Source organism: Typopeltis vanoorti, chromosome 4 (assembly GCF_054136105.1).
Source record: "Typopeltis vanoorti isolate ZY-2024b chromosome 4, IOZ_Tvanoo_1.0, whole genome shotgun sequence".
Lineage (NCBI taxonomy): Eukaryota > Metazoa > Arthropoda > Arachnida > Uropygi > Thelyphonidae > Typopeltis > Typopeltis vanoorti.
In genome coordinates, this window is record NC_143552.1 from 39,657,114 (window position 1) to 39,677,340 (window position 20,227).

General features: G+C 35.6%; 1 protein-coding gene across 1 annotated transcript; it reads right to left on the bottom strand.

Moving 5' to 3' along the window:
- Positions 1 to 141: 141 nt before the first annotated feature.
- On the bottom strand, positions 142 to 7,257 carry LOC150107244 (uncharacterized). Its single transcript, XM_090391097.1, has 3 exons — positions 7,165 to 7,257; positions 3,981 to 4,038; positions 142 to 789 (listed from the first exon to the last, which is right to left on the bottom strand). Exons 2-3 carry the CDS (start codon positions 4,012 to 4,014, stop codon positions 188 to 190), a joined length of 636 nt encoding a protein of 211 aa, XP_090247223.1. The 5' UTR covers positions 4,015 to 4,038; positions 7,165 to 7,257; the 3' UTR covers positions 142 to 187.
- Positions 7,258 to 20,227: the final 12,970 nt, after the last annotated feature.

The following is a 20,227-nucleotide window of genomic DNA, read 5'->3' on the forward strand; positions in this document are numbered from 1 at the left end:
CGGACTCTCCTAAATAAAAGATTTTCCTCATTTCTTCTAGAATTGTATAACAAATACATCGGACGTAGATGACTTTGGATCAAGTTATCAAGACTATATTTGTGTTTGAGGTATAGTAAATGATCACTAATAGCATTAGAATTATTTCATTCAGAATATTTTATTGATCTATCATGAAAAACAGTAATTAAATCAAGGGATTATATTTTACTGCGTTGTTCAAAGCAAATCTGATCTTCTCAAGAACATTGAAGAGTTCGGCATTCATCCGAGATTTGAATGGGTCATTTAACATTTCCAAGTATTTGTTGAGAAAGCCTACTCCTTTAAATTTGGGTTTTACTTCTCCTGCTTGCTGCATATAGAACTGGCTTACTGTGGCTGTTCTAGAATTGGGATCAGTTGTCACTTCTGCAAATATGTTCGTGGCCATAACGGGAGCATTCACGTTGATATTTATTTTTGGCATTTTTCCATATTTCAATTTGGCCGAAAACATGAAAGCAAGATCGGCGAACTGTAGGGTACAGTTGACTGCTGGAGATCCGTGGCTATAATAAATATTACCACAAGGAAAAGGTCTACGTGGGCGTGACAAACCCGTTAAACTACCGTTAAAGAAATTGGTGATCACCTTCACCTTTATGAATCCAACCTTATCCTTATTCTCCGTGATGAAATCATTAAGTGCATTTGGATCAAGTCTGGCATATTGTACTTCTCTCTGATAGGCATTATAAAGGATGTTGTCGAAATACTGTTCAACACGAGGATCACCTACAGAGAATCCTAAAAAGAAAAATAATATTTAGTTACATATGTTGAAATTGGTACGTTTTGTAAGAAAGATTAAAAAAAAAAATCAGCAAACCTAAGCGATAGAATGTTCATATCACACTTGGCCTATAAAGGCTGTAGGCTGGCTTATAACATTCTGAAAATGTACTCAAATACAGTTATTTTATTATCTTTCCAGGGAAGTCTGGATAATATTATTCGCCCGCAAAGTGTGTTTTAGCAATTTTTGATTTCTTCAGCTGGTGATCCTCACTTATAAAAAATAAGTGTAAACCGCTTTTATTTATGAGAGAGAGAGAGGGAGAGAGAGAGAGAGAGAACATCGTTAGGACTATCATTTATGTGTATATGCTGAGATTAGTATTTGAGGGAAGGAAAGCCTACACGCCTACACGTCCATATAACAGCGGTATCTCTGTCTGTCTGGAAAAAGAACACAAAATGCAACAGCGGGGGAAATTTAAAGCAAGGTATTTTTTCCATTAAAATTTTAAAGAAACCTGCTCACAGATGGTAGCGTCAGAGGAACAAACAGTACAGGATAATTTGTTATTTATCAACTCATTCCTTTGCTTAATTCTTTCCTATCTATAGTATCGAAATTGGAAAAAAAAGTACACTTCATACAAAATCAGAAAAAATATTATTAGGAGAGTTCTTCCCAACACATGCATTATGCCCAATGAGAAAAATCTGACATTCTGTCTTATCGTCGTATTTCTTCAAATATAACCGTTAAATGAAATCAGAAATTGGCATTTGGATGTTTTGAAATGAATTTTCTGATACGTGGCCCATTTGATTTAAATCAAATGTTTTAAATCAAACTCTGGTTTTGAAATTCGTTTACATCTAAGGGCCTTGCTCCTTCGTTTTCACAATTTTAATGTGGTTATTGATAATTCTATGCACCCGAGAAGAGTTCATTATGGTCCTTTACAGTATCTGCATATTCCTACTTGAAATTACTGAAACCGGTGACGTCGGAAATTTTCGTGATATTTTAAAGTATAACTCTGTTTCTTTTTTTTTTCATAAGTTGCATAGGTATCGCTGAAACTAGATTAACAAAATCGCACTAGAACTAGAGAGTTACCTCCATATCCGTGAGCAGTACGACGTACACGCAAGGAGGGTGATGTGTATGGTAAGGAAGGCCAAAGCTAATTATGAGAAGAGGCTAACTGATGAATACAAAAGAAAACCTAAGGAGAAATAAACATGGAAGGTTGACTTTAAAAAGTGTGGATTGTAAGGAAGCAACAGAAACAAATCAAATTGCCGCATTACTAAGTGATCATTTTGCAAAGATGTACCATCTTGGTTGTGATATTTAAATGCCGAATTTGTCACTGACTGATGAGTGACTTGAGATGGAAGAAATAGGGGTGCTTAGTATATTGTAGAACCTTAATGTGAACAGTGCCATAGGGTTAGAAGGCATATCGGCTCATGTATTACGAGAATGTGCAAGAGAATTAGCATCTCTCTGACCATGCTGTTTAATTTAAGGCTTATGTCTGGTAAAGTTTCGATATAATGGAAAGAATGGAAAATAATTCCACAGCATAAAGGATACTCCAAAAGAGAAGTTGCAAATTATAGGCCAATCAGTATATCAGGAGTGGTTAAGGTTTTGGATAAGTTGATAAAAATTAGAATTCAGGATTGAGCGGACAGGAATAGACTTTATAAGGGGAAACATGGTTTTCTGAAAGGTAGGTTTTGTTTTATTAAATTACCTACTTTCTATAATAAAGTAACAGTGGAGTTGGGTAACGGAAATGCTTACTTGGTTATACAGTTGGACTCTGCAAAGGCATTTGACAAGATTCCAGATGGAACTCTGTTGCATAAATTGGAGTAAATGGGAATGAATCTGAAGTTGGTGATTTGGGGTGAGTGTGACTGATGAACAGATATCAATGAGTTGTTTTATGGAGTAGTTGATTCCAGGAGAAAGCAGATGTACCTCAGGGCTCAGTACTTGGTCTTCTGTTGTTTAATTTTTACATGAATGATATTGGCAATTATTTGAAGGAAAATATCCACTCGATTGCTGATTATGCAAAACTGGAAGAACCATATTTAATAAATATGCTGGTAGTATGGGCTAAGGTAAATGGCTGTTAATTTAACCCGGTTAAGTGTAAGGTAACGCACTTTGGGAGAATAAGATAGCATGCTGTGTACTATATTGATGGAATTGAACTGGAACAAGTGATGACGCAAGAGACCTGGTAATTGTGGACAGAGAATTCAAGTTTACAAGGCATAATTCAAAGGCAGCCAAAACCGCACATCAAACTACATGATTATTGAAGAACATATTGACAATCAGGGATAGATATGTTAATATTCCCTATCCCTGTTTGTTAGTAAATCATCAATAAAGCCACATCTGGACTAGTGCGTACAGATCTGGACACCTGGATTCCTTGTGAAGAAGTGGTGGAGAGGATCCATAGGCGAGTTACAAAAATTGTGAAGGTCTGTGAAATGCTTCTTATAATAAGAAATTAAAGGTTTGCGGGCTCCAAAAATTCTCTCCAAAAGAGGAGACATGATAGAAGCATGTAAGTTATTAAAGGGGGTTTTATAGGACTGACACTGATGGCGTTTTTGGTACAGCACATGATGAGAAAGAACGAGGGGTCATTCCTTTAGGAATAGATTTTTTTGCTAGGCAGGTAGTGAATGGGTGGAATGCGTTGCCAGAGGTGGTTGTAAGTGCTATGTATGCGAATGAGTTTATGGAGAGGTGTGATAGGTACTGTGTGAATGATAGCTAGTGTGTCAATAATATAGAGTCTCCTGCAATGAGTCTTTCGAGTCTATGGAGACAGCCGTTATAATAATAATGATAATCTAAGTGACTTTAGATACCACTCGCACGCACGCACACACACACACACACACACACACACACACACACACACACACACACACACACACACACACACACACACACACACACACACACACACACACACACACACACATATATATATAAAAAATGCAAAAATTGTCAAGGAGAATTTTCCACCCATCTTTTTAATAAGAACTCGCTATATAAATACAATTTATGCAAGTAAAAAACGCAAGTAGTTCAGATACATACTCGCACTTGCTATTCATATCTGTATTTAGTTTAGAAAGAGGAACTAGTTGTGAATACTTACCACACAGAAGCAGAACAACCAAAAGACTAAGCATTGTGATGTAGTTTGCTAGATAGAGCTAAACAAAAAGAGAAATAAAAAAATAATAATATTGTTATTGTTCTCTCTCTCTCTCTCTCTCTCTCTCTCTCTCTCTATCTCACACACACATGCACACTTTTATAAATGTTTCACTGCGTTTTATGTGTATAATACATCGCTTCTTTAATGTATTCATCTATGTTTAACTAGAAGTGGAGTTGGACAACTAGTTACCTTGCGAACGTTTTTAGCATCCTCACGCAGAAAATGTAGAAAAATGTTCTATAAACCGAAAAAAATTATTTCGTCATGACAGTCAAGATATTATGTAAATATTTTTATAACATTTGTTTTGGGTGATATACACTAGGTACAATAACGTACAAAATATAGTATACTTGCTTTTCAGAAATCGTGCTTTTATAAAGTAATAAACGATAACAAGGTATTTTTAATACATAACTATTAAATTATTAAAATCAATCTTAAAATAATTTAATTACATTAAAAAAAACATATGGAAGAAACCTATACATTGGTGACTGACTTAAGTACTAATTCTTGTCATGTGGTTATTTGAACTGTCTACAAAGAATGATGACATAGCTGTAATAGTTTCAAAATATTTGACTGTTTCTAACACAAAAAAAAATCAGCTTTGAATTTTATTGAAAATTAATTAAAAGTATAAAATCAGTATAAAAATGAACTTTCATATATGAACTCAGCGGCCAAAATATCAGAAATAGTTCAAGCTGAATAATATACATTAATATCAACTCTCACTAAACGATTTTCTATAAACAAGCATTTCCCCATTCTAAATCATTGATATCAATGATTTAGAATGGGGGAAACGACAGTGGGAGCTAAAGAAGCTAGATAGAATCCCAGTTCCTCTTATTTTTTACAGGTGGAAGGATGAGACTACAACACCAAGCCACACATCCATCACCACACAACAATACAAAGCAATAGAAAATAGAGGGCGTTTGTTTTCCAAGGCCTCCTTAAAAGAGTTGATACCAGTTTAGCAAGGGCGGAATGGTACGGCTTACTTGATCATCGCTGCCTATCAACCTATACTCGTTGATGTTGACTGTTTACCATTCATGTGATCAATAGCTTCATCAAGATGTGCTATGACATTGAACGCATACTCCAGGAGAAATTACTGGAGATTACTTTCAAGACCTGAACATGTTAGGTCTAGAAAGTTCTTTCTCTTGGTTACAAAGTAAATCATGAAAATATGGCCAAATTTATTTGATTATGCTTTGGTAAAGGATTATAACAAGAATATAATTTAATTTATAATGAAAATGTTAGCGACATTTTATTAGAATATCCCTCTCTGTTACCGGATGTAAATCTTATTGAGTATCTTCGGTACGTAATGGACCAATAAGTTCGTGATAAGAACTCACCGCCATCAAATCTGATGAATCTTCAGGAATTCATCACATCTGACTGATATGAATACTCGAAGCTGTTCGGCAACTAGTTCAGTATTCTATTTCCGGGGAGGTTCGCTAATAAACTGTGATTAAGCTTACCAGTTATATAAATACTCGGCGCATGTACAACTGGTAAATTATGAATATTTACTGCAAGTAACTTGAGATACTACAAAAGATGTAAATTAAACTGTTGTGATTAATTTTGCTGCAAATAACATTCATGTATACTACTTTGTGTTGAAAAAGAAAAAATAAAGTACTTCTCAAACGAATAAGTTGGCGCAAGTGAATTAATTACAAGTTTAAGTTGTTGTTTTTTCACAGTATCCAAAGATATTCCAAAACGCTTAATATCATTCATACTTTAATTAACTGATGGCTTTGAATAGCTTTGAAAAGTTTATACAACCAAAAGGTAAGAAAAAATTATTAAATTTAAAAAAGTAGGCCTCATATTAAAAAAGTCAGTTTGTCACTCTCTAAAAGCAACCTTTAGATATTTATCCGAACAGGAATCTAAATGATTGAGAAATCCTTTCCTGAGAAAATACGAAAGAAAAGAAAGAAAAAATCAAACCTTAAATTTAGGAGCGTAGTACTAACAAATTAGTAAAGATTTTAGGTTGACATATCCTTCTCCTTTCTTTGAGTCTGATAAGTTTGAATCCACTTTGCATGTTTTGTTGAAGGAAAAAAACATTTAACCTCCGTATGTGATGATAAATCTAAACAAAACACATATAGAGAGGTATTTTGATAAAAAAAAAGCAATAGAAATGATTTATGAATATGAATACACAAGTGTCGCTATATCTAACGGCACGATGCATTTACAAAACGATGTTTCACTTTAACAATATTTAATTCCGAGATTAAAAACAATGAATTTATTTAACTTAATTTTGAATTCTTAAATACGAGAGTTCATTGATGCTCTATCGTAAAAAGAATTCGAAATCTGCTAAAATAAGGAGTAAATATTTCCACTATACATTGAGTATATATATATATATATATATATATATATATATATCGGTGATAAATATTCACAATCGCAATAGTGTTGTTATACGAGATAAGTAGCATAAGTATCATAACTCGTAGATAAGTAGCATAACTGTATCTCATGTCCAAAATTTTGTAATTTGCCTAAACTATCCCCCATCGACTCTGAACATTTCCTTCTCTTAGGGGAAAAAAAAAATCATCACCTAACCACTGAAGAGTGATCTGAATTTTCTAAGTGTATATATATTATATATATATATATATATACTTAGAAAATCCAGATAAATGTTCAGCGGTTAGGTAAAAACTCTCCCTCACATTATTATACATATTGAGTATCGACTCGGAACATTTCCTTCTCTGGGAGAGGGAGAGTTTTTACTAACTCTCCCTCCCCTAGAGAAGAGTTTTTACCACATTATTATACACACACACACACACATATATATATATATATATATATCCTTAATTGAGTTCAAGATGAAAAGGAGCATTTATGTACCTATGAAAGAAAAAAAAGAAAGGAGGAAAACAGAGAGAAAAACGAAGAGCAAGGGAATCCTGCTAATAGGATTCCCTTAGCAAAAAATTATTCAGCAAAGAAAATTTTCAATTCTCTTAATACTAAAGCAATCCTATCTAAAAACTGAACGCAGTTCTTTCTTAAATACACACAATATAATAAATTTTCTTACCTTAAGTTGTCAGTGAACTGTGAACTTGAAATGTTGAGAGTTTAAAGTGGCTCTACAGTTGCTTATATTATCTATTATAATATCACGTGACTGAAGTTGTACAATAATGTTTCCGTCTGTGGGCGTAAAAATTATTAGTCATCTGAGATCTTCAGGTTTTCGGCAATGCAGAAAACATCTCTTCAGGTGGAAAATAAGCATCTGGCTGGAAGATAATGGAGATTAGTCAGTTTAGCTAACCTTTGTATCCTTGATTCAAAAACATTAACACATACACCTGTAATGTTTCATCTACTCTACTTTGTATATAAATTAGTTTTAAAAGTTTAAGAAAGGAACAGCTCATCTCTCTCTCTTTCTCTCTCTCTCTCTCTCTCTCTCTCTCTCTCTGTCATTGAAAGATTGACAGGTGAAAATTCAGTTATTGCTGAATGGAAGCTCATTGCTTCCTCATTTCGGTAACAAGAATCGATAACAAGAATCAATCAACTGTTTCTTTCGAGAAAATTAAAATTTTTCTCGAAAGAAACAGTGCAAATGTTGGTGTCAAGATTGTAGACACTAATGATTTACTGCTCTTATATGACGTCATCGCACACGTCAGAAATCGCGTCACAGTGAAATAGCAATTAAAACACGGATTTCGCAAACACAGAGAATGCCAGATGACAATTTCATATGATACCACAGCAGGAGCTCTATGTCGTCACAAATCAGGGCATATCTTTCTCTCTTCTTCATGGAAATTGATTATTTTTCTATTTTTCATCCATAGCATTCACTCTAATTATTCAGTGAAAAATATTCATAACTGCAATAGTTTTGTTATAGATAAGTAACACAACTGTATCTCATGTCCAAAGTTTTATAGTTTGCCTAAACAATTTTCATTGATTCTGAACATTTCCTTCTCTCAGGGAAAAAAAATATAGTTATCTAACTACTGAAGAGGGATATGGATGTTTCTATATAAATTTCTGTCTCTTTTTACGAATCAACTAATATCTTCTATCATTTGAGATGTTAAGATACTAAACCATCTAATGCCTACAAACCTCAAGGAAATTTCAGATATAAAATTTGCATTTATAACCTCTACGATTATTTACCTACGAAGCATTTTTAGCCAGATGGGATAAAAATGGATAGCCGAACTTCAACAGCACGTGGATGGCAAATTACTGATATTTAAAAAAATCCATACATAAAATTCAAGAAACTCTACAAATAAACTTGTCACACAGATTCTCTTCTCCTAAATAACAGTCAAGCCTCCATAGCTCAGTTGGTTTTGACTGAGCCTTGGTTGTAAAGATCTGTGTTCTAATCTCGTCTATGACGCGAGAATCAAGCCTTTTCAATTAAAGGTGATTTATCCAGTCTAATATAGAGTTGAAGGGTTTCCCTCCTGGAAACTCGGGTTTTCGTCCATCAATACAAGCAAGCCGGTCCATGGACAAGCACCTATATACGCGTACATAAAATATTCGCCTATGGATCGATAAAAATAGAAGTCATTTTGTCCGTCAGTTAGGAGTTTAATCCCAGTTTACTTTAGTTATAGATTCAGTAAATAAGAAATATTTTGCTTACTTAAAGGCAAATTTTTAAAAGTACATTCCTAAATACAAACACTTTGTGTGAACATGTTATCCGGATTATCAGACATGTTCATAGTGACATATTCAGACATATTCATAGTTTCATTTATTCTTCTTATTATTAAATATGAATTGTTATTGAACGTAATCGCATACGACCCAACTAAGGTCATAAAGGTATGTATGAGGCTGCCCTTTCTCCAGTAGGTTTTTCTTCTTCTTTTTCAAGGAATAAAACTCGGTTATGGGAAGAAAATTCCTACCATCTCCAAATGACACCAGATGATTCATCTTTTGAAAAGCAGTTATAAAGAATTCATTGAGGAACAAAGGTGATATTTTTTCGGGATACACTTGATGGTATAATGCAGGTGTGATCAATAAGTGTCTACTCTATACGAGGTATGTTATTACTAAGATTGGTTACTCAATGACAAAAGTCAGTCTTAATTAGCTTAAATGTATTGATTGTACTGTCTATAATCTCTATATAGACAAGAGGAGATATAAGTCATCTGCAGTTTATGTAGCCACATATGAATTCCTAAAGACCCAACCATTAGACTCTCCACTCCTTGTTTATCTTGTTATAAGACAGACTAGACATGTCTTATCTACACTCTCGAAAGAAATGCCAACATGAAGCAATATAGCTTTCTTGAGGAACTAATATTAAGTCATTTCATGTTAGAATTACTTAATACTTTCAAGAGAGAGAGAGAGAGAGAGAAGACTAAGGTTCAGAAGTACTATTTCCAGACTGCCTGTTTTGCAAGGAAAGAACCCCAATTTTTCAGAGGTGAAAACCCTGTGGCCATTCGATGAAATCAGCTAACTCATCTTCAACTAAAACTCACTTATAAATTCCTTGATTTCAATCAACCGGAATTGTTGTTCTTTCAGGACGACACTATAATGACAGTGGTATGAAGGTTATGAACAACAGTCGTTGTAAGTTTAATTAACATATAAGAAGAAAATAAATCCTAAAAGTAATTATCATGATAACGATGGCCAAGCCTGTCTTTGATTTTGCTTTATTCTTGCAGTTCATAGCTCAATGTTTACTTGGCGAGTTGAGTTAGCATTAGCTAGATTAGTGGCGTTCAACGTACCATCCGCGGGGACGTAACCACTCAAGAATTGGACTTCCGCGTGACATTATTGTAATTACGATAATGTATCTGGGAAATAACAGTGACGCAGTATGTTTAGTAAATTGAGAGTAGACTGTTTCTGCAGTACTGACCACTAGGAACAGTAAGTAGTAGTCAACATTCACTACTTTCAGAAAATATAAAACATGGTTTCTTGTTAAAAATATTTTCCCAAATCATCTTACCGAGAGTTTTTATGAGATTCTTTTGATTTTTACAAGCACTGTACGTGGTTTCGGTGTTTCAGAATTGGAGGTTATCAAAAGATAAAAAAATTCATAAATCGATTTGGAATCGAACATCTTGATTCGATGTTTGGGACTGGGATCACACATCTGTTATGAATCATCAGTTGGAATGGCATCAGAATTAATCAAATCCTAAAATTTTTCATCTCCCACTTTGTGATTTGAAATTTCTGTTTCCTTTCTTAGATTAGATTTTTTTTTAAATCATGGTTATCAAACAAACATTAGTAATTTTTGCTTATTTAAATTATATGAATGGCAAAATAAAACAGCCTGTATTTTGTGAAATTCATCCAATATTAATATTAGTATATGATATCTCCAGGGAATCCAAAGGCTCATCGAGGGAGGACACCTACTCTACAACTCTATCTCCACCACTCAGTCCATCAACTACAAAGAATCGCAACTACCATCATCAACTACACGAACTCCATCTATCTCCCACCACCACCACTAGTATTTTCACAGATAATCACAAACATCCATGCCCAAGGCAGGATTCGAGTCCGCAGCCTTTTGGATGGAGAGCGGATATGCTAACCACCCGGCCATCCATGCCGGCTATATATAACCAATATAACTATAAAAATATTCTGTTAAGCGTCTTCAATTGTATTGCTTACTTCATCAGGAATATACTGTTTATCAATTTAAAGACATACATTAGTACAATGATTCTTGTTGACCTAAAAGTTCAGATCACATCACATCACACACACACACACACACACACACACACACACACACACACACACACACACACACACACACACACACACACACACACACACACACACACACACACACACACACACACACACACACACACACAATCAAGCACAAGCCTTGATTTTTATTGGAAACATTCCAGTTCATAGTCATCTTCCAGCTTAGCTATTAAAATCAATATACAGCATTCTTGTAAGTTCCCAGATTACTGTACTCTTTTGCTTTTGTATTTTTGCCAATCTATCCAGAATGTCTTTTATCCAACGTAAACGTATGCCACATGAACAATAGAAAATTTTATATACACCACTCCTCGAGAAGGTGTGTGGTTGACATTATCATGGTAGAGAATTTTTTTCCATAATTGTGAAAGCTACTTTGAGGTGTATGAAAAGATAGTCATTGAAAATTATCACTCTGAACCAAAAACTTGGTTGAGAGTGATATTTTATAGCTTGTGATATTTTATAGCTTTAAAGAAATACTCAATGACTTCAAAATGTTCTTGAAAATTTTGAAATCATTGAGTAAATCGAGTTAAAATCGTTTCACGATAGAAACCTAACAAAACAGAGTACTTACTTCCATTTCCTTGACCTGCTGGTCTTAATCAGTAAACAAAATAGAAATCGTTAAAGACAGGACGTGTAATAACGTTAGCTAGTAAATCTAGTAATAACGACAAAAGGAACATCAACCTGGATTGCTTCAGAGAAGTTCTTGTGAAAATAATGGTTACGGTATTATTAATAACAATAATAACATTCACAAAAAAACGCCCAATGACTTGGCATATATGCAAGAAAATATAAATTACAAGGCAGCAGTCACTTTACCTTGCATCAAGAACTTCACATATAAACTGGTTTTGAAATAGTACAAAGTCAAACTAACTTTCGGAATTAAAAAAAACAAAATGTCTACTATGTTAAAGTCATCCAAAAGACCACATCTACCTCTCAGTAAGTGTATATATAAAATTTTCTATGCATATATCATGTTACGTTAAACAAATGGGACGTTTGGAAGAGATTCTCATGAAAGAGCATAATTGAGGAAGTTGAGAAGAAAAGGAGCACAAATCATGCTTGACTGATCACATTACTAAGTCAAAAACAGCAAGATTACTTTCTTGGGAACTAAAAAAATTGCTTATGAATATAATACAGCATTGAATTGAATATTGAATTCAAATTGAATACGAATTTAAATACAGGTATTGATTCAAAATTCAACACATATTCGTAAGTTTTAATGATCCTTCGAAATCTCACGAAATGCCATATAATAAATATCTTATCCTAAACTAACTTTGGTAGGTCTACAAGAACTGAAATTCACCATTCTAGGTTAGCATGGATGTTGCTCGTCACAGATCAACGAGGCACGTGTGTGGCATTTCCATGTGACATGAGTTTACAATTTAACAATGATTCCATCAGCATTAGTTAACAATTAGTTTTTTCAAGAATCATTCTGTTCGCAATAGAACAGAAGAAATTAGTAGAAGTATAAAATTAATACAGCGCCTCCGTAGCTCAGTCGGTATAGACGAAGCTCTTTGGTCGGAAAGACCTGGGTTCGATTCCCGTCAGTGAGACGTGAGGAACATTTATCCGTCTTCTTTCGACTAAAGGTGAGTTAGCCGGTCTCATACGGAGATAGAGGGCTTTTTCCCGCCAGGAAACTCAGGTCTTTCGTCCCTCAGAACAGGCAAGCCGATCAGTAGAACACACGCAATTTACAGACAAGAAAACTTAGAGGCATAGGGGTAATCGCCTTATCCTCGTATTACGGTTAGGAAATCCAAGGATACTTGGAAGGCTATGGGCACTTAAGTGCCTGTTAAAGCCACATGGATAGATAAAATTAATATATATATATTTATATTGGATTTTCACGGCTATTGGACATGTTTCAAAAATAAGTTATATGACTATATAGCCGAATGATGAAATTGAAAGCTAATTTGTTTTTAAAGGCTTTACTAGTTTCGTCTTTATAGAAGACTTCATCGGGTGCATTACAGGAAAGGGGAAAAAATCAGAGATACATAAAAATTTTACTATAGTATGTCTACTAGTTATCAACAGATTGCTCAAATTTGAATGAATTCGTTCACTAGTTGCGTTGTTACTCGTGAATGACGGCATGATCTGAATAGCGGAGGAATAACAATCAGAAAGGTTATAGCTGAGGTTGACAGAAGTGAATAGAGTTCTGTGAAATTTCTGTTGATTCCAAGATTTTTTATTCCAGTTCATCGGAACATTTATATATAATTTGAGATCTATTCCAGCTTACTGAGTGTGAAGTAGATTGATCATCATCGGGATCAGAAGAATTAATAATATGATTGAATAAAGTTGTTGTGGCCCTGGTTCTGCAACAGGTGACATCTCTGAGTTGTTCTTCGATACGAAGCTCAATTGATTTTTCTGTTTGTCCATTACACTGGTAATTACAGCCAAAGATGGTACACACCTGGATACTTCAAATTGTTATGTTTCGGTTATAATGGGCGAAGCAGGATCGAAGTTTTGCTAAAAGGATGAATAAAGTACAATTCTTATATGAGGAATTTTGACAACTTGTTGAAAATAGAGCTGATATACGGAAAAGGGACATAAACTTTCACGTCGCTCCTCTCTTTGACGGGATGTGTGTGGGGGGGGGGAGGAATAAACAGGGTTTTAGAAATCAACTGTGTACGATAACCGTTCTTCTGAAAAATCAATGAAAGCAGATTTAATTCTGTGGCGATCTCTTCTTCATAGCTCTGATGAGAGTATATACACAGGTTCAGAGTAAAAGTAACACCAAGGTTTTGAGCTGGATAATGATGGGAGTGAACGAACGAAGTTTTACATCAAGAAAAGGAAGGGAACTGTTAACTTGTAGCTCTGCTATAAATTGTATTCTAAAATGCTGGTTGTTCAAGAAATGTTGGAGTGAATTTCGATTACTAAAATCTTGTTTAATCCTCCTGCACACAATGTCGAAGAGAGTAATGATGTAAAATGTTACATAACTATTCCGTATATCAGCTCTGTTTCTAACAAGTTGGCAAAAGTTCTCAAGAAAAATAAGATTCATACTTTATTCACCCCCTTAACAAAGCTTGGATCCTGGCTTAGCCCGGTAAAACTAGAACATAACGATCTGAAGTATCCATGTTAGTACTGTCTTTGGTTTGGCTATATTACTATATTATGGACAAACTGAGAAATCCATTGAGGTTGGTATCGAAGAGTATCTCAGAGATATCACCTACGACAGAATCAGGACCACAGCTTATAAATATATGATATGGAGGGATTAAAAAGAAGAACACGGATATTTCCCTTCATTCTGATTGTTAATACCATGCGCAGTGATGATGGTATTAAGTGATTCGCAATACTCTTTGCACTTCGCGAATTTCATTGGGAGTTACACTTGGCAGTGATCGCAAACCAGTCAGTTCACAACAAGTGAATGAAGTTGATACTGCTGTTTTATGCCAGATTCTGCATTCTACCCATTCAGGATAACTTTGACACAGGAGTTGAGCCCTCAGGACTTTGAAAGTTGATTGACATTCGCTTTAACGTTGGAGTGAAGAAATTGAGCGCTACGTGACCGGGGATGATTTTGTGGGGAGGGGGGGGGAGATGAGGCTTATTTTCACCTGAACGGAGCTGTGAATACCCGCAATTGCTGGGTGCGAGCTATGCAAAACCCGCATATAATCCAACAAATCCATTTGCGTTCACTCAAAGTTACTATCTGGTGTGGGTTTACAGCTTCGTTTATAATCGGACCATGCTCACGTATTATAACACAGTGACGGCTGAACTGCATAAGGGTAATGGGTTTACGGTGATTCTACTGGACCTTGCCAAGGCCTTTGACAGGATTCCACATGGAATTCTAATCAGTAAATTGCAGCATATGGGAATGGACATAGGGTTGGTGAGATGGATAGGAGGGTGGTTGACGGAGAGATATCAGAGAGTGGTTTACTCGGGAGTAGAGTCCACAAGACGGCCTGTGACTAGTGGTGCGCCACAGGGATCTGTTCTTGGACCACTGCTGTTTAATTTGTTCATAAATGATATAGGAAATGATCTGAGAGGAACAGTTCATTTGTTTGCGGATGATGCGAAGTTGGGTAGGGCAATAGTGAATGCAGATGACGTCAAAATTTTGCAGGATGATTTGGATAGATTGGAGGTCTGGGCTAAGGAGAATGGATGTCAGTTTAATGTGGCAAAATGTAAGGTTATGCATTTTGGGGTGAAAAGATTGGCGGCAGTTTACTGCATTGGTGGAACCGTGCTCCAGGAAATTGATGAGGCACGAGATTTAGGAGTGTTGGTAGATAAGGAATTGAAATTTAGGGGACACATTGCAAAAGTGACCAAAACAGCTCATCAAATCACTTGGTTGCTGAAGAATACGATGACAAGCAGAGACAAGCAGGTTATTGTTCCTCTGTGTCGAGCCTTGATAAGACCCCATCTAGACTACTGTGCTCAGATTTGGTCACCTAGGTTTCTTCTTGATGGGGAGGAGGCGGAGAGGATCCAGAGGCGAGTGACCAAGATGATAGCAGGTCTGTGGAATGAACCGTATGAGAACAGGTTGAGGATTTGTGGGTTGCAAAAATTGGTTGATAGGCAGAGGAGGGGAGATATGATTGAGACATTCAAATTACTGAAGGGTTTCTATAAAATTAATTCAGAAGATATTTTTGAGAACAGGGCTGGTTGTGGGAGGACTAGGGGACATCCATGGAAACTGGGCAAAAGTGTGGTTAGTAAAGGTGTTAGATCTGGGTTCTTTACTTTTAGAGTAGTGAATGAGTGGAATGCGCTCCCTGAGTCTGTGGTGGATGCGGTGACAGTGAATGAGTTTAAGGCGAGGTATGATAGATACTGTATGAATGTCAAATAGTTGTGATGAATATGATTTGGGGCCTCCCTCGATGAGTCCAATGACTCCCTGGAGTTGCCCGTAATAATAGTAATAGTAATAGTAATTCTTCTTTGAGGACATTTGTCGGGGGGGGGGATACTATGATCTGCTCAGTTACTGCCCAAAGATGTCCCTATACGATAAACAATTTTGTTATACCACACCTACATCAGTGCCTGTGCATAGATTGTCATTTTCGTGCAGGACGGGGTCCCTCCACATATTGGTCATAGAGGGAGGTTCTTCGAGAATGTTTCACTGAAGCCAGAGTGATCAGCCGTGCGTTTCCCACTGCATGTCCGCTTCGTTCACCTGATCTGACCCGTATGACTTCTTGCTCTGGAGATTTTTCAAAGATAGGGTTTACATCCTGATAAGTTGCCGTCGCTGAAAGACAGCGTAATGCAGCTTATGCATTACATCAGTCGCGTTCTGACGTTGCATTCAGTTTGTGGAAGGGTAGCACATTGAACAGTTATAGCCCTTGAATCCATAATGTAAGTGAATAAAAATATGTTATTAATGCTTGTGTCTACACCGCGCAGTTAGCCTAGTGGCTTTGCGCTTCGCAACCATATGCTTGGGGAAGGAGTGTCCCAGGTTCGATTCCCGTTGTAGACGTGAGGAATTTGAGGATCTTCCTCAGGCATAGCCAAGTTAGCCGGCCTTGGGCGCGGTCAGTAGGGTTTTTTCCGCCAGTTTATCTGGCGTTTTTCATCCCGCAAACAGGCAAACCGGCCCATGAACATACGCCTCTAATGTCAAAAATATATCCCCCCCAGCGGCAGACCAGGCGACAGGTCGGTTGGGAGTAGTACTAACAAAGAAGTCGCATCTAAAGTAACACGCGGACCCTGCATGGGAAGCGGGAATAACGCGTAGTAGAAGAAGATTAATGCTTGTGTCTCTTTTCTTCTTCTTCTTACACATACACACAGAAAAATTACTACATCAATATTTGGAACACCATGCAGGCTCCAGGTGGGGAAATTTGGAACTACCGTCAGATATTGCTTCCCATGACTCACAATACATTGCTGCAAAGTTTCGCAGCATTTGGATCACTGGGTGGCGTTCCACAACACTTTAAAAAGGGATAATTTAATTGTTATTACCCTGTATATGTGATGTATTATATGAAAAATGTGAGGTGTATGTTTCACACAGAACAGTCAAATATTCAAAACTGGATATCCAATTGTTCAATTAAAATTAATTATTCAGCTTAAATCACATTAATTAAGTAATTAATAATTTTATTAATTAATTAGGAATTGTATCCATCAATTACGAATTATTAATTAATAATTAATGTCAGATTGAAATGAAGAGTTAAATATTGTTTCCGTTTATAATTCTGTTCCCATGTACACTCGATTGTTATGAGAGCCCCGCTAGCGGACACTTGAGTGATAGAACGTTAGTAAGCTACACTGAATTTCCTCTTGTTAATCTTTAGCTTTAGAGATTAACAAGAGGAAATTCAGTGTTTATAAAAACTTGTTCATCTGCACATTTTAAACCCAATACGCATAAAATGGGTTACAATGGACTCAGTTTTCTCAGAAATGCAGCATTGAAGCCGAATTTGCCATATTGATAAGCTCAAGTATTGCTCATTTTGTTCAACAGTGTTTCAAATATTATTAAGGCATGGTAGCTGGAATTATTTTCTGTACGTTTCTAAACATTTGTATTTTGGGAAACATGAATTTTATCAATGGAAAACATTTTTTTTAAGTTTGGTATATATTCAATACTTTATTAATGGAAAGTATAAAGCCTCTGACTATGATTCAAACAATGCAAAAAAAAAAAGAATGAAATGGACCATACATTAATAAATATCCTCAGTGCCGCTTTGAAATATTTGGTGAAGGAACATAATAAAGTGCGAGAGAACAGCTTCAAATACCTCTGGGAAGAAAACTCGTGCTAATAGCCATACTAGAAAAGCAGTATATGTTTTACAGTTTAGAAATCAAAAATAGATTTTATGGTTCGACAGGAAAAGTCTCACGAAGAATGGGTTTCCGGTTAGTAATTAGAACTGATGCGCGATGCCCATTTTTTGAATCTAGTTAACGAACATATAGAAAGTGACACTGACTGTTTTGTCCTCAATAAGGAAATCTGAAACTGTATCCAGGGCTGACCAGAGTCCTGGAAATATTTATTTCTGGCAGAAATAATTTGTCTGACCCCAGCTACCGAGAAAAATAAAGATATATGCAGAACAGTCGGACCCAGGCCGACCTCCAGACTGCTAGGACCCGAAAATTTGTACTGGCTTTATTCAACACCCCCTTCCTCTCCTCCTCGTCCCTGCTTGTATCTGTTACAAGAATTCGAGGATTACGAGGACTGTGTGTGTGTGTGTTGCTGTTTTTCGATTTTAAGGCACGAAAAAAGTAAACCAGTGACTCTAAAGATTTCTCAATGTTGTTTCAAGATAAAATAAGACAAAATTGTGGGTTGTATTTACTCTAGGCTGAGATGGTGGATATCGACTTATTCGTAAAAGGTTTTCTCATTTTATCACCAAAGGAAAACCAACTAAGGAACACCTTTTCATTGTGTGGAGAGTAGAGTTATTGACGAACAATAATTTCACATCTTCAATCTGAACACCACTGATTTAGAATGGGAAACAATCTAGTGCTCCTGTATGTCTTGATACTCAATAATTTTAATGTAACCCTTATGTTGCAATTTGTATTGTGTACTTCCAGCAATAATTTATTATATGAAATAAATCTTAAAATGGCGGAACAATAGTTCTGGAATGAATGATAATCTGAGCTTATATATGAGGGCAACAACTAAGACGTTCTTTTGGAATTAAGGAAGAAGCAACTCTGGCTATGAGACAGTGTGTTAAGTCTGTTAATTTCGTGTATTCTCCGGCAGGTTTGCTTACCTTTTGAGATCAAAACCCCCACTTTCCAACTCTGTATTAGACCGGAAAACTCACTTTCATCTGATAAATCCTTATAAATGTTCTTTGCATTCTAGACGGGATTTAAACGCAGTCCTTTCAGCCCAGAGGATATCCTTTGTTTAGAAAGACGTTATCAACTACTGAGATTGGGGCTGTGCACACCAATCTTAACCGTAATGACTGTCTCACTATTCCAAAAGTGTGGGAAATTGTTATCATGAACTGTATAAAATAAATGTATCAGTTATGTTTTAATTTAATTTAATTACAGCCCAAAAGTATTTAGTCCTTAAACACGCTACTGTATGCATAAAGAGACTCCAATGTGAGCATGCGCACTAAAGTGTTTTTGAATATAATTCCTATTGTTGTTTAAAAACTGTAGAGATGATGTCTTATGATACTTAATGCGAAATATTACATATTATTAAAAAGTTAATTACGTGTGAATACGTGTGAATTTATAGTAATGAATACTCCACAGGTTTCTCTATATAAGATAATCTCTACATGCTTCTACTAAAGATCTCCTCAGGAATCGGTCAAAATTAAAAATGGATTGAGAAGAAGAAAAAAAACTAGAAAAATGTATTTAGTTGTCGAGGAAACTGAACCAAAAATAACATTCTGCAACCTTACATAATTTAACTTAGTGCTAGACTGCAGATTATTAAGTGATCTTTAACATTCATTTTCATTTTTGCTTAAATGGATAAATGAAAATATTTTTTGTTGCTTTTTGGTAATTCTATTATGAGAACATAAGGAAATTAGATTTCGGCATCTGCAGTTTCAGTCGCTGTAATAGGATAATTTCACTGTCGATAGCGTTAATTAATTTTGACTTCTTCCATTTGTCATTTTTTCTGAGAAGAAAACAAAAGGTGACAGTATTGAATTATTTTCATAATAAGGGATTTAGAAGAGATGACATGAACTCCATTACCACGTTTAACAGTATAACCCCATCCACTATCACTGCCACCCTACTTAATAAAGGCTTGAAGTGCGATCTGAAACCTCATACATGAGACCACTAGAGTAGGTGCTACTAATTCAAATCAGGCTCATCCGCAATCCTAACCGTACGTGGGTAGAATTTTCATCAACAAATCATATTGAACTAGAAGGTTATAAAAACTAAACATAGCTCTTTAGTATCCATAACGTTGCCTAGTATTAATCCAAGCAAGTGATCTAAAGAAATAAAGAAGTTGTTTATTCCATCAGAGATTTAATTTAATTTCAGAAACTTTCCATTCCATGATCCGGACAATGGTTTTTATTGCATAAGCCAATTTTGCAACTAATACCACACGTACAGAAGATTAAAAGTATTAATATGTTTGTTGATACTTAACTGGTGCTTTGTTATTACTTTATGAAACACAGTTTAGGTAGTTCTTAATTTGCATCTTCAGAATA